Source organism: Peromyscus californicus, unplaced genomic scaffold, assembly GCF_007827085.1.
Source record: "Peromyscus californicus insignis strain IS unplaced genomic scaffold, ASM782708v3 Scaffold_14__1_contigs__length_90479793_seg_2, whole genome shotgun sequence".
Taxonomy (NCBI): Eukaryota; Metazoa; Chordata; class Mammalia; order Rodentia; family Cricetidae; genus Peromyscus; species Peromyscus californicus.
This window is the reverse complement of record NW_026294436.1, coordinates 6,754,601-6,770,446: the sequence shown is the minus strand read 5'-3', so window position 1 is coordinate 6,770,446 and position 15,846 is coordinate 6,754,601. Positions and strand designations below refer to the sequence as shown.

The following is a 15,846-nucleotide window of genomic DNA, read 5'->3' as shown; positions in this document are numbered from 1 at the left end:
AACTTTTGGATTTCCTTCTTAAAATACTCATTGCATTTAAGAAACAGGAGCCAGCGCTCGGTGGTGGCGCACGCCTTTAATCCCAGCATTCGGGAGGCAGAGCCAGGCAGATCTCTGTGAGTTCAAGGCCAGCCTGGTCTACAGAGCGAGATCCAGGACAGGCACCAAAACTACACAGAGAAACCCTGTCTCGAAAAAACAAAAAAAAGAGGGGGGGGGAGGGGCCTGGAGAGATGGCTCAGAGGTTGGGAGCACTGGCTGTTCTTCCAGAGGTCCTGAGTTCAATTCCCAGCAACCACATGGTAGCTTACTACCATCTATAATGAAGCACTATATACATAGTAAATAAATAAATCTTTTAAAAAAAAGGGAAAGAAACAGGAGCCCAATATATAGCTAACCATGTTCTTTTTATCATGTAAATTTAAAAACTACTGGCATTGAATCTTTGTGAACTTCGTATTGGGTAACACTGTGTAGTGTCTCATAATTAACAACTGTGTGGTAAGAAGATGTGCCAAGTATATTCAGCATTCTGAACATGAGTCTTAGATTATTTTTTTTTTTTTTTTTTTTTTTTTGGTTTTTCGAGACAGGGTTTCTCTGTGTAGCTTTGCGCCTTTTCCTGGAACTCACTTGGTAGCCCAGGCTGGCCTCGAACTCACAGAGATCCGCCCGGCTCTGCCTCCCGAGTGCTGGGATTAAAGGCGTGCGCCACCACCGCCCGGCGAGTCTTAGATTATTGATCTGGCTGTTGGGTAGGGCTGTACTGGATATGGTACTGATAAGTTACAATTACATCTTATTGGAACTGAAGCAAGTTAATTTTTATGTTTTTATAGGAATCCTTTCAATCAAAGATTCAGTGTTTTTTATTATTGTCTTTTCTTAGGCTGCAAGAGAAGACAGTTTAACTCATAAAAATGTCAGCGTTCAAGATGCTGCCACAAACAGGTACAATCCTGGGGAAAGTGAATTCAGTTGATTTTCTTATCTTTTTTTTCCTGCTACCTCTTCTTTGTACAGCAAAGGTTCCATTGTGTCTGTTTGAAAGACCCTTGAATTCACTCTCCGCTATCCATCAGAGAGCCCGCTAGTGTCTAGTCTAGAGTCTAGTTTTAGATTGTCTGGAGATAGTCTTAGTCCGTCTACATTCTCACTTCTCTGTAAGTGATTCAGACTGTAGGGCAAACCCCGTATTTAATTAGTGTGTGCATGACGGTTGGCTGTCATCTTCTGACCCCAGTCACTGAACGCCAGGACTGTGACAGACCTGACAGACGTCCCGCTGCCCTCCTCTCCTTAGTGAGCTGTCGCCTGGGCTGTGGTGTGGCCTGTGGTGTGGGTGTTTAGCCTCGCCCTTGCCTCTTTGTGTTCATCCATCGCTGTATCCGACCAGCTGGTCCTTGGCCTGCTGTCTGTTTTCCTTACGAGTTTCAAGTTAGTGGTAGGGACCGACTGACTCCCTTAGCCTTTCTGTTGGACACAGTTCTGGTGACAGACCCACCCAGCTCTTGTTTGTCTGAGAGTATCTTCATTTCCCCACATTCTTGGGTTTTTTGGTTTTGGTTTTTTTGTTTGTTTGTTTGTTTGTTTTTTGAGACAGGGTTTATCTGTGTAACAGCCCTAGCTGTCCTAGATCTCAATCCGTAGACGAGACTGGCCTTGAACTCACAGAGATCCGGCTGCCTCTGCCTCCCGAGTGCTGGGATTAAAGGTGTGCGCCCTCATTCTTGAGGAGAGCTCCCTTGGATGTAGGATGAGTTGATATTTCCTCCTTTTCTAGTAACACTTTCAAATGTTGTGTACAATGCTGTCTCACCTTGAATTTTCCATTTGTGTCATTTCGTTTGGGTGGTGGTTGTTGTTGTTGCTGGATGTTTGGCAATTTTAATTTTTTTAATTGAAAAAACGTTTTTTCATACACTATCTTCTAATCATGCTTCCCCCCCCAGCTTGTCCCAGATCCTCCCCACCTTGCCACTCCACACCTTCTGTCTCTCTCTCTCTCTCTCTCTCTCTCTCTCTCTCTCTCTCTCTCTCTCTGTGTCACTGAGAACATACATACACACACACACACACACACACACACACACACACACACACACAATGTCAGAAAACAAATATATAAGCAAAAGACTAATAAGACAAAAGATGCCCAAGCAAAGCGATTTGAGACAAGAAGTGAGCACAACTGAAGTTCCCTTGGGGTTGGCCTTCTACTGCTGAGGCCTGCCCTTGGAGTGGTTTATACTCCCGATGAGAGATCGATGGGAAAACTGAGTTTTCATTTGCGAGCAGGTGTCAGCTGCAGATAGCTTCTTGGTTAGAGCCTGTGTTCTGTGTCCACTTCCCCTGTCAGTAAGGAGACCCTGTCTGCCTTAGACCTGTACAGGCCCTGTGTATGTTGCCAGAGTCTATGTGAGTTCATATGTGCATCGGTCCTGTTGTGTCTGGGAGTCATCCGTCCCCTCTGGCTCTTACAATCTTTCCACCTTTCTTTCAGCATGGCCCCCTAAGCCCCGAGGGAAGGGTTTGATGAAGACATCCCATCTAGGATTAAGTGCTCCAGAGTCTCTGACTCTGTATATTGTCCAGCTGTAGGTCTCTGTGTTAGTGCCCATGTACTGCACGAAGCTTCTCTGATGATGGCTGAGCATGGCACTGATCTATAGGTATAGCAGAATGTCGTGAGGGGTCATTTTATTGCTGTGTGTCTTTAGCAGAGCTGTAGTGTTTGGTTCCTGGCCACCCAGGTGGTGTCAGGCATGAGCTCTAGCTCCTGGAGTGGGCCTTAAGTCCCGTCCAAGTAGCTGGTTATTCTCACAACGTCAGTGCTCCTGTTGCACCAGCATATCTTGCAGGCAAGACCACTGGTACGGATCACAGGGTTGCAGGCTGGCCTAATGGTCACCTTTCTCCTCTGGTAGTGTGCAGAGTACCTTCCAGTGCCATGAACGCTGCTAGCCGGTAGTGGTAAAGCCTCTAATTACACACCAGCTTGACTTCTCCATGTTTGATGAGATTCTGTCATTGTTGTTTGTCTTCAGCAATGGGGCCTTACCCTCAGTTGGGAAGACCAACCAGTGACCTTGGCCTTGGGTGTTTGGGGCTTTCCTTAGTGCCCCTTTGACTAATGACTGAACAGATGCAACACACTCCTGCCTGCCACGGGAGGTTTCACTGGTGAAAGGTGTCTAGGAAGGGCATTGTCCTCCTCTTGTTTGTTGACTCCATTTAGATTTCTTTCGTACATGTATATAGTTTAGGAAGCTTCTACAGTAGTAGGTTTTCAGATGGCCCTCAGTGTTAGTTGTCCTTCCCCATATCCCCTCCTTTATCCCTCTTTTCCAGCCTTCTCCCCTTCTAGCCCCCCCCACACCAAGCCCTGTCCCCACGTCTTCATAACAATGTATTCTATTTACCTTTCGTGGGAGATCCTCTCCCCCCACCCCCAGTCCCTTACTAGGTACCTCACCTTTATGTTAATACAGGTCATAGCATGCACATCAAAGGCTTAAAAATCAACATCCATGGGGCTGGAGAGATGGCTCAGTAGTTAAGAGCACTGGCTGCTCTTCCAGAGGACTAGATTCAATTCTCAACACCCACATGGCAGCTCACCACTGTCTGTAACTCCTTCTTATGTGCAAGCAAAACACCAATGCACATAAAATAAAAAGAAATAGCCGGGCGGTGGTGGCACACGCCTTTAATCCCAGCACTCGGGAGGCAGAGCCAGGCGGATCTCTGTGAGTTCGAGGCCAGCCTGGGCTACCAAGTGAGTTACAGGACAGGCGCAAAGCTACACAGAGAAACCCTGTCTCGAAAAACCAAAAAAAAAAAAAACATTTAAAAAAATCATCCATATATAAGTAAAAACATTCAATATTTGTATTTTGGGGTCTGGGCTACCTCACTCAGGATGATTTTTTTTCTAACTCTATCCACTTGCCTGCGAATTTCATAATTTCATTTTTAGCAGGTAAATAATACTCCATTGTGTAAATATACCACATTTTCATTATCTGTTCATCAGTTAATGAACTTCTGGCTATTGTGAATAGAGCAGCAATGGACATGGTTGAGTAAGTGTCTCTGTAGTAGGTTGTAGAGTCCTTTGGGTATATGCCCAAGAGTGGTCTAGGTGAATGTTGAGGTAGATCGATTTGAGCTTCCTGAGGAACCACCACACTGATTTCCATAGTGGATGCATGAGTTTGCGTTCCCACCAGCAGTGAATAAGTGTTCTCTTTCCTCCACGTCTTCATCATGATGAGCTGTCATTTGTTTTATTGCTTGGCCATTCTGACCAGTGTAAGATGAAACCTCAAAGTAGTTTTGATTTGCATTTCCCTGTTACCTGCGGATGTCGAACATTCCATTAAGTGTTTCTCAGCATTTGTGAAGTCACCTGCTGTCACTGTGTAGGGGTCAATGTGTTTCTTTTATGAACGTGGCTGTCCTTGTGTGTGGTGTGCCGATGTTTAGAGTTGCAATGTCCTCTAAACAATGTGGATTTTTCCTTTGATGGCTGTGCAGTGTCCTTCCCTGTCTCTTCTGATTGGTTTTGCTAAAAATCACTACACCTGCTTGTTTCTTAGGTTCATTTGCTTGGAATACCTTTTTTCATCCTTTTACCCTGAGGAGATGTCTATTCTTGACGATGAGGTGTGTTTCTTGGACTCTGTTTTCTGATCCAATCTGTTAGTGTCATATTACTTGAGAATTGAGACTATTGAGAGTTATCAATGAGCAGTGTTTATTGATTCCTGTTATTTTATTCATGGTGTGGGTTTCCCCCTTCTTTTGATGTACTGTTCTGAGATTATTTATCCATTGTATCCTCTTGGGTGTGGTTAACCTCTTCAGACTGAATTTTTCCTTCTAGTGCCTTCTGTAGGGCTTGATTTGTAGCTTCATACTGCTTAAATTTGGTTTTATTGAGGAATATTTTTCTTTCTCCAGTCACTTGTGATTGATAGTTTTGCTGGATATAATAGTCTGAACTGGCATTTGTGGTCTCAGAGTTTGTAGAACATTCATCCAGGCCTTCTGGCTTTCAGTCTCCATTGAGAATCATGTGTTATAATAATGGGCCTGCCTTTGTATGTTCCTTGGTCTTTGCCCTGTAGCTTTTATATCCTTTCTTCATTCTATGCGTCTACTATTCTGGTGATTCTGTATCATTGGGAATTTCTTTCCTGGCCTTGTCTATTTGGTGTTCTTTATGTGTCTAATACCTTGATAGGCATTTTCTTCTTTAGGTTGGGAACATTTTCTTCTATGATTTTGTTGAAAATTTTTACTGTGCCCTTGACCTGGGTTTTTGTAGATTTGGTCTTTTCATGGTATCCTTGATGTTTTGTTCCTGGGTTTTGTTTTTGTTTGTTTGTTTGTTTGTTTTTAACCTTGACTGAGTTATCCATTTCTTCTACCTTGCCTTCAGCACCTGAGATTCTCTTTTCCATGTCTAATACTACGTTAGTGAGGCTTGACTCTGAAGTTTTGTGTTGTGAGACCAAAATGAGCCATCTTAGAAATAAGACCAAAATGCCTTCACCCAAAAACTAAGGCCAATAGGCCAATAGTTACTGAAACAAGTCAGTCCAGATTCCAGAAACCAGGAAGTATAAAAGTACAGTCACAAGATAGTCACGAGGTAATACCTGCCAGACTATGGAATGTCCTCTCCCTGGTTTCCAAGGTAACTGACCATAAAAATGCCCCCACCTGAGGGCAGCCAATGAGACATGGTGGCGGGCAACCACTCCCTTAGAAGTAAGATTACGCCATGATTTCTAGAAAGCCCCTAGAAGTGAGCCAATCAGAATTGTACCCATACTAGCACCCCTAAATGATGTAACCTTGTGATTTTTCCCTTTAAAAACTGAGCTTGCAGACAGGCGGGCACTTCCTCCAGCCTCCACTGCGTTGGATGTATTGGACGAAGTCCCTGCCTAGGCTTGTATTGCTTTTGGATATCCCGAATTAAACCTTGCTTTTGCATTCTGGCATGCTCGTCTTTGGTGGTCTCTCTGGAGGGTCACGATCTGGGCACAACAGTGTGACATCCTAAGTTTGTCATTTCCAGCTTTTTTCAGTTTTGGTTGTTTTTCTTTAGTGATTCTATTTCTACTTTCATGTCATAACTGTTTTCTTCATTTCATTACTCTTGTCTCTTTGTGTTTTCATAGACCTCATTAATGGATTTATTCATATCCTCTTTTTTTAGGGGGGAGTTTCGAGACAGGGTTTCTCTGAGTAGTTTATTCATATCCTCTTTAAGATCCTCGAACACAGTCCTACTTGCTATTTTGAAATCCTTGTCTTGGATTTCAGCTGTATTGCATTTCTCAGGGCTACTGCAGTAAAGTTACTAGGTTTTGATGGAGGCATATTGTCTTGGCTGTTCATGTCTGTTTTGCATTAAGGTCTAGACATCTGAATTATGATTGAGGTGTTTCTAAGTTCTGATATCTGGTCTTGTCTTTGTGTAGGAAATCCATTCTTTGATTGCTGTTGCCCTCCCATGATCTCAGGCAAGTGTGGTAGCTGTGAGGTCCCTAGTAGAAAGTTGTGTCAGTCAGTGATTGGCAGAGAGAAATAGAGATGAGCTAAGAGAAATAGCCAAGAGGGGCTGTGGAAGGTAGGGGGATCTAGTCCACACCAAAAGGCAGGTACCCAGGGAGTGGAGGTGTGATGGGAGAGCCTGGGTCTGTACTAAGAGTCAGCTTCAGTAAATGGAGTTGGGGTGGGAAGAGGGGCACCTGTAAGCAGGCTGCTACAGAGCTGAGGGAGGGCCAGAGAGATCAGAATGGAGGAAGAAAGGATGGATAGCCAAAATCACTACCCGTGTCCCAGCCCAGTACGAACACTGTGGATCCCTGGTAGAAAGTCTTTGTGGATGTTGGCGGCTGACATGAAGGAGTAGACATGCCTAGAAGGGAAGGCGCTAAGCTGGGTACGCATCAGGAGGTGGAATCCCCAGGGGATGTTTTGTTTTGTTGAGAACAGCTCTCCATGAACTGCTTCTACCTCATTCTCAGTTAACAGGTAGAAGCTTTCTAACGAGAAGTTGGCTTTGTCCTTACGATGATCCATTAGATAGGAGGAGTCATTTCTCAAGAGTCCGTGTCTCTGTGTTTCGGTGCTGTATAGTTAATACAATGGCAGAGATCTCCTTGAGTTCCTTATTCAGTTCTCTTATCTAATAGTTTCAGCTTTTGTTTCTTTGGTTATTTCTTCTGCACTCTTCCCTCCTAGACTCGCAGATACACGACACATGTATAGAGTTCCTTCTGCTGTTTGCTCTTTCATTGTTTGGGCTCTGCTCCTGGTTTTACATAAACGCTGTTGGTCTCTTTAAGCGCACTGATTCTTCTGCAAATCTTACTAAATCTGCTGTTGAAATCCTGTAGCAAATTTTTAATTAAAAAGTCCTACTTTCTAGCTCCAAGTCTTCCATTTGGTCCATTCTCTGCCTGTTGTCACATTGTCCCGATCTCCTGTAGTTCTTGCTTTCCGAGAGGATTTGATGCAGTAGAGCCCTTTGCCCGGTAAGTGCAGTGGTCTGTGCATTCTCCGGGAGCTTCTGCTACAGTCTTGTTGTGAATGAGTCACTCTCTGTCACATTTAATTTGAAGAGTGGACATTTTGACCTTGATGATGTAATTCTCAGCAACAGTCTTCTCTCCCTTAGGCTTTCTTGGTGGTGCTTGCTGCGTAGTTATATAATAGCTGGTGATGTTCCAAGTGATGTTTGGAGACGTCTTTGTGAGCTGCAGTCTCTGATGCCTGCTGCCCTAGTTTACAACTCAGCTGGTGATTTGACAGAGATGTCATATGACTGGAGCCAAGACATTAGAGGGAAAGAAAAGAAAAAAATAGAGGAAAATGGGGCTGGAGAGCTGGCGCGTCAGTTAAGAGCACTCTACTTTTCAGAGGACCTGGGTTCACTCCCAGCATCCACAAGGCAGCTCATAACCACTTATAACTGTAGTTTCTTTCTTTCTTTCTTTTCTTTTTTTTTTGGGGGGGGGTGGGCAGTGTTGGTCTTTTATTTTGTTTTTCAAGACAGCGTTTCTCTTGCAGCCCTGGCTGTCCTGGAACTCACTCCATAGACAGATTGGCCTTGAACTCAGAGATCCGACTGCCTCTGCCTCCTAAGTGCTGGGATCAAAGGGTGAGCAGCATAACTGTACTTTCAAGAGACCCAACACCCTCTTCTGGTCTGTGTGGGCATCAGGTTGTGTGTATGTATATGCCGGCCAAATACTAATACACATAAAATAAAAATATAGGAGCCGGGAGGTGACTGAGTGGGTAGAGGCACTTGTTGCCAAGCCTGACAAACTGAGTTTAATCCCCGGGCCCACATGGTAGGAGGAGAGAACCGACTCCCACAAATTGTCCTCTACCTGCCACACACGCACCTGTGCCTTGGCACAATAGCACCTACACACACACACACACACACACACACACACACACACACACACACACAGAGTAAACTAGTAATAATAAAATGTTTTTTTAATAGAGGAAAATGCTCTCAAAAGTCTTTACAGTTGGCTGTGTGTTGGGGTGGTTTGGAGCACTTGGTAGATTGCCAGGGCCAGGCTGCAGCTTGGTGGTGGTGTGCTGCCTCGCTGCCTAGGCCCGAGCTCCAGTCTGCTCTTAGCAGGGGACCCAGAATCCTGCCATTCTATTCCTCCACTTCATGTGGGCTCTCAAAGGTTGGGTTTTCCCCCCCAAATTTCTTGCTCTGTGGCTTTGCCTCAGCCTCTGTGTTTCCACTGTTGGGTTTGTTGATGTTTGTTTGTTTGGTTGGTTGTTGTTTTCTGGTTGGGTTTTTTTATTTCGGGGGTGGGGTTGTCTTGTTTTGTTGGGTTTGTTGGTTTGTTTGCTTTGCCCTGAGCAGTTGGTGGCTTACAGTGTTTCCTAGGAACATCTTTGTAGGTTCATCTCTGAGTTCTGAGTTAGACAGAGTGCACGTGTTGCAGGAAATTCCTGGGCACAGTGAAAGAGAGTGAGTCTAAGCCTGTAATCCCAGCCTGCAAGAGGCTGTGGAGCAGGGCCGGAGGAGAACTTCCAGGGTCCGCTGGCTCTCTGATTCCCTTGAGACAGGGCTGGTGCTGAGTCTGCTGCCGTACTAGCGGCCATCAAGTCCAGGTGACCCTCCTGTCTCTGCCACCTGCAGGGTTGGGGGCACAGGTACTTGTATGGCCACAGCCAACATCTTTGCATGGCTCCTGGGCATTTGAACTCAGATCTTTGTGTGTGTTCAGTAAGCTCTCTTAACCACTGGGCCATTTTCCCAGATCCTTTTTTCAGGTTCTTGTATGATTTTTTTAGTACCTTCATTATGTACATAAATTTTTACAAACGGTATCTTGGTTTGCATGGTTTTTAAACTTTGCATCAGTAAAATAAAACATATGTGCCCTTCAGTTTTGTGTTTTTCTATTTCTGAAGTTTAAGAACTTACCTTTGGCTGGGCAGTGGTGGCGCACGCCTTTAATCCCAGCACTCGGGAGGCAGAGCCAGGCGGATCTCTGTGAGTTCGAGGCCAGCCTGCGCTACCAAGTGAGTCCCAGGAGAGGCGCAAAGCTACACAGAGAGACCCTGTCTCGAAAAACCAAAAAAAAAAAAAAAAAAAAAAGAACTTACCTTTGGTTTCTTCATTCTCTCTGTCATTGCATATGCCACGGCTGTTCGTTCTTCGCCGTGATCTTCCCCACGCAGAGCGTGTGCGGACTGCTTAGGTCGGACTGCTTAGGTGGCATGCTGGGCCAGCAGCTGTGCTGGGGGCTGGGAGGCCTTCATCTGCTTCCCCTGTGGGCAGCACTGTCCGCTCCACGGGAGTCCACTTCCCTGGAGAGTTCCAGAAGCCTTTTTAAAACAGAATCCCTACTTTAAAATTCGGTGCTTGGTTGAGTCCTTTTCTGAGTCATTTCCTTGTTCAGAAGCACGAACTGACTTTTTCTGCTGTTGACTTTCTGCATGTGCGTTATGCCCAGGCTTAGTATAGGCTGACTTTTACTGTTAATACTCAAGGTGGGTTCTAAGAAGTGGTAAGACTTTCGATGGTGAATATTCAGTATTCATTGCTTGGGACATTTTAATCACTTTCGGGTCTCATAACTTGTCTTTCCTTTATTTATTTCTTTGTATTTACCCAGTGCTGTGAGTACAAGAGGAATCACTTCCATTCAGTGTAGTGTCTTGAGTTCTGCAGTGTAGACCTTATCCTTCATTTTTCTCCATCTTGTGGGATACGTGGGGGCAGATGCTGATGCTGGCACACTTGCAGTGATAACGAGGGTCGGATTTCCAGCTGTGGTGATAACTTGGTAGATAACCAGCTGTGGCCCTCCCTTTCCTTTCCTGGACTGAAGCTGTGTGTAGAACATTCTTGTCACTCTCATCGGGAGATAAGAGCCCCTGTCATAGGCCAGGCCTGCAGGCCGCGGGTACTCCAGCAGCCTCTCATCTTATGCAGTATCTAGAGCATCCTGGATGTGGCGTCTGCCTTCTGCAGCAGCTCTCCAGCCTGTGCCCTCACATGGCTCCTGGTTCCTCACTCTTCTTTTTTGTCTTAGCTTTGTATCACATTTGTGATCCACTGAGCTTTCTCATTCATATAGTTTATCGTAGATTGGGCGGGGGGAGCCAGCGGGGCCCAGGATGGTGGTGGCCCCACATCTTTAGTCCCAGCATTGGGAGGCAGAAACTGGTGGATCTCTGTTAGTTCAAGGCCAGTTGGTCTACACAGTGAGTTCTGGACAGCCAGAGCAAATAATGAGACTTTGTCTCAAGAAGGATAACAAAGAAAAAAAAAGCCAGTCTATAGATGTTGCTCACTTCCTATTTTTTACATAATTTCTCTGGATTTGAAGCTATAACCATTCTTTTCTAAAGTGTATCATTCTGAATTTTCTGAAGATTTTAAACTACACTGGCAACTGTTAGTAGTTTGAGGCACTGTGAATTAGTGGTTTTGTTTTGTTTTTGTTTTTGTTTTGTACTAAAGACAAATCTTCTTTTTTGGGGAAGGAAGCAAGCTAGTGTGCTGTTTGGATCTGGTAGCAAAAGACTCTGACTTGGCTGTCAAAGCTGAATGTTCTTCTCCAGCTGCCCTGTCTTCTTCCTCTCCGTGGCCTCCATACTCTTCCTGAAGGTTCTCCAGCAGTGCTACCTCTGTACAAGTCCTCCATGATCTGTCTTTTCCTTCCAGTACTGTAGTAGATGAGAATAATGTGCCCCTCTGCGAAGGCCCCCTCACTCGGATGCACGCCACAGCCGCAGACAGTGGATCTGTACTAAAGGTAAGAAGATTGCTTTCCACTGAGTTGAACCTCTGATGTGACCAGGGACGTCTCGTGGGTGGCAGGTGATTTCTCGTTGGCACTGGGACTTGAGGTGGAGGGAGCTGCTGAGCCTCTGAGGTCTCCCTAGGGAAGACCCTGGGGCTGGGCTGCCCTCTTCCCAAGAGTCGCTAGACTCTCCTCTGTGTGTGCCGCTCGTGTGGCTTTAGTTTGGGACAGTCTTGGGTGCTTTCACTTGTCCTCTCAGACACACTGTTTACAGACAGACAGACAGACATGTATAAAGTGCGTATTAGACAAAAGAGTCAAGGCTATGTGTATCCAGTACATCTATGATTTTGCTGAAATTTATAGTCTGATTTCCCTAGGAAAACCTAAGCTGTGTGAGGGGGCTGATTTCTATTTTGTCACGGCCTTGCTATGTAGCCCAGGCTGGCCTTGACCCTCAGGCCTTCTACTTCACTTTCCCCAGGCTAGGATTACAGTAGCATGCCAACATTTCTGTTGATTAATTCTGGATAATCTGTGTTGTTCATTGCTGTATTCCTACTGTCTCCGACAGTAGATGGCAAGTAATAGGCACCTCTCACTGATTGTATTACAGCATACCAGCTCATCCCAAGTTCTGCCCTTATGTGTCCACGTGCTGTGTCTACCCTAGCCGGTACAGAGATCACAGAGACCCAGACTGTCTCTGATTGAACACCCTTCTTGTTGCATACTGCACTTTCATTGTAGACATTTACCAGGTATTTCACAAGAGGGAAGACTGTAAGTCACCCTGAGTCCTGCTGTGCAAAGACAACACACAGTTGATGTTTATGTGTGCTGTATTTCAGTTAGAGCTGATCTTCGTTTAGGTTTCTATTGCTGTGATAAAACAAAAAGCAACCTGGGAAGGATTTAGCTTACACTTCCACACTATAATCCATCACTGAGGGAAGTCGGGGCAGGAACTGAAGCAGAAGCCATGGAGGAATATTGCTTAGTGGCTTGCTCTTCATGGCTTGCTCAGTCTTCTTTCCTACAGAACCCAGGACCACCAGCCAGGGATGGCACCACCCACGATGGGATTGGGCCCTCCAGTGTGGCCATATCTGTTAAGATTTTTTATTTTTAGTATTAAATCAAAACCAAATACATATATTTTAAACTTCTTCATCAACTTGATAAATAATTGTTTTGTTTATGCAAAGATGGTACAATTATAGCCCATAGCTTCATCTAGAATTGAACAGACAGCACTTTGGTAAACATTGATTTGTTTAGTAGATGCCCCAAAACCATACCAAAAGTATATACTTTCTGCCGGGCAGTGGTGGCACATACCTTTAATCCCAGCACTCGGGAGGCAGAGGCAGGAGGATCTCTGTGAGTTCGAGGCCAGCCTGGTCTACAGAGTGAGATCTAGGACAGGCTCCAAAGCTACATAGAGAAACCCTGTCTCGAAAAACCAAAAAAAAGAAAAAAGAAAGTATATGCTTTCCTTGAGCTCCCCCTTGTCAACTACTCCTGCCATTTAAACACTTAAAATTCTTTTCTTCTCACATGATCACATTCTCCTCTGAATGGGCTTTAGCTTTCTGCCCTTCCTGTTAACCAGCCTGCAGGTCAGCACCACCGCCTGGGTGTTCTTTCTCTTCTCATCTTAGGAGAAGAATTCAGCTGGGACACCATGACTATCCTGGATAGGACAGAAAACCTGGATAGTTGGCCTTTGTGTAAATGGAGTAGCTACATGAATATTTACAGAGCACTTCTCTTCCTGGTTCTGATTCTAGTGTAGATTCTCCTCCTTGAAGAGGAGTTGTTGAGAGATCATTTCCTCTCTGCTTAAAGGGTCAACACTGGCTAGGCCCAAGTCACTATGAGAAATTCAGAGACTATGGGAAACTTCAGTGAATCACTCATGGATTCTTGGTGCCTTGTCTTCTGCAGGATGCTTCAGATGAATTGGATGCCTTACTTCTTTCTCTAACTGAGAATTTGATGGACCACACAGTCACACCCCAGGTAAATGTGCCTCAAAACAGCAAGGTAGAGACTTATTTTGAAAATATTCCTGCTAGGTTCTAGTTTTTTTCTTATTTAATAATTTAATAAAACTTGTCATTTAATAAGAGTTTTGGGGACTGGGAAAATGGCTCACTGGATAAAGCACTTGCTGCACACTTATGAGAACCTCAGTTTGGATCCCCAAAACTCAGATAAATCTAGACACAGTAGTGCACATAAGAGGAGGCATAAATAGAATTTCCAAAAACTCTCAGACCTGGTAGCCGGGCGTACATGGTGGAGCATAAGAAACCCTGTCTTAAACAGACAAACACCAAAGACCCCACGTGTGCAGTGTGGCATGGACACACCCACACAGACACAAAGAGCTTGTTTGCTTCTTTAGCGTTGCCTTTCTGTACTCAAATTCTGCTGCTCTGAATTGCATCTCACCCTATGGAAATCACATGTCACTATAAACCCATTCACAGTTCAACACCATGTTAAATAACACGAGAGAAAACCTGGGGCCTACATCAGAAGAGTCATGACAGTGAGCTCTGTGGTTAAGAGCTCCTGCTGCTCTTGCAGAGGACCTAGGTTCTGTTCCTGGCACCCATGTAGTGGCTGCAACACCAGTTCACTCAGGTTCCAGAGGATCCATTGCCCTCTTCTGGTCTCAGTATTTGTTGAACACTTGTAATGTCCTTACATACATATGGGGAAAACATTCAGACACATAAAATAAAATACAAAAAGTTGTTTCAAGAGTTAAGACAATAATCTGGGCTTGGTGGTTTATGTCTGTAATCCCAGCATTCAGGAAGACTGCTGCAAGTCCAAGGCCTGATCCACAAAACAAGTGCCAGGCCAGCCAGGCTGTAGCAAAAGCCTGTCTACAATAAGTGTTAAAAAAAAAAGTGGGAGTATGATTACTGAGTAGCATTGAAATCTCAGCCCTGTTTAACCTGGGAGGCAGTGTACCCAGTACCGTTGCCATAAAGCAGACAAGACACACTTCTTTCTTCAGCTGGACTTGCAGTCTAGTTAGAGACACAGAACTACTTCAGTGACTATTAACTATAGGACAAGAACTACTGGGGGGTCACATGCCTCTCTGAGGAGTCGGGGTGCAGATGGCACTGTCTGTGGTGTAGGTTGCTTGTGTAAATCATTAATGAACAAACCTGAGTGTGTATCAGAATTGTAAAACAAATCTTAAAAGGTCTTATTAATAAAATACCCAGAGCCAGATATTGGAGTGATAGCTGAGAGATCAGAGAGACAGAACAAGCCACAGCCAACCTCACCTTGCCAACTCCTCAGCCGATTCTGTTTCCTCAGACTGGAAGCCTCTGAGTCCTTATCCGAATGGATCTCAGCTGAACTGCTTAAAAGCCTAAAAGCTTAAAAGCCTCTAGTTCCTGGTCCTCATGCCTTATATACCTTTCTGCTTCCTGCATCCCTTCCTGGGATTAAAGACTTGTGTCTTTCCCAAGCAAGACATGAGATCTCAAGTCCTGGGATTAAAGGTGTGTGCCACCACTGCCTGGCTCTGTTTCCAGTGTGGCCTTGAACTCACAGAGATCCAGATGGATCTCTGCCTCCCAAATGATAGGATTAAGGGTGTGTGCCACCACTGTCTGGCCTCTATGTCTAATCTAGTGACTGGCTCTGTCCTCTGATCCCCAGATAAGTTTTATTAGGGTACATAATATATTGGGGGACACAACATATCACCACACAGAATTACCCAGAAGGTGTACTAAACAGATTGTTGGGCCTCATCTTAGTTTCAAATTAGGTATATCTTGGGAAGACCCCAAAATTTGCATTTCCAAACATGTTTCCAGGTGATATAGACTACCAACTTAGATCAGTAAATAAGAAAACATTAACAAAGGAGGAGAGATAATCCCAAATTTGATCTTGAACCACAATAAATCTTGAAATAGACAAGAGATAGCCTCTAAAATTAATGCCAAAATACCCTGACATCCAGAGAGACATAGTCCCTAAGAGTGTAATTGAGAACATTTACAGTCTGTTTGCTCTTTGTCTTCGTGGGGAGGTGAGCCTTACAAAACCAAAAAGTAATGTGGCAAGGTAGCCCACACTGTTAGTCCAGCACTTGGGCGGCAGAGGCAAGTGGATCTACCACTCTCTTCCAGACTCCACGGGCTTCTGCATGCATGAGTACGGGAAGTCACTCGGACACGCACATAAATCAATTAATTAAACAGACCAAAATAGAGGACTGAGACTTGGGTCAGCAATAGCCTGCTTACCTTGAAAGTAAATTCTTATTTAACGTTTTGTCTAGATTACAGCTTGGGTGTTTCCAGGGGTGGGGATGTAGTCAAAGCACTGTTTGCCCTGGGTTCAATTCCTGTAGCCTAAGCTGACCTAGGAGTAACTTAGAGTTTCTGCCTTCACCTCCCAAGTGTTGCTTACAGGTGTGAGTCTCCATCACACCTGGATTGTCTGACTTTGACATTTTTGGCATTTGCTTATGTATCGT

General features: G+C 44.8%; 1 protein-coding gene across 1 annotated transcript in view; it reads left to right on the top strand.

Moving 5' to 3' along the window:
* Positions 1 to 15,846, top strand: part of Epb41l5 (erythrocyte membrane protein band 4.1 like 5) — a 124,848-nt gene that overhangs the window by 100,703 nt on the left and 8,299 nt on the right. The window contains 3 exon segments of the mRNA XM_052736735.1: positions 893 to 954; positions 11,240 to 11,330; positions 13,269 to 13,343. Coding sequence (XP_052592695.1) covers positions 893 to 954; positions 11,240 to 11,330; positions 13,269 to 13,343 — 228 coding nt within the window.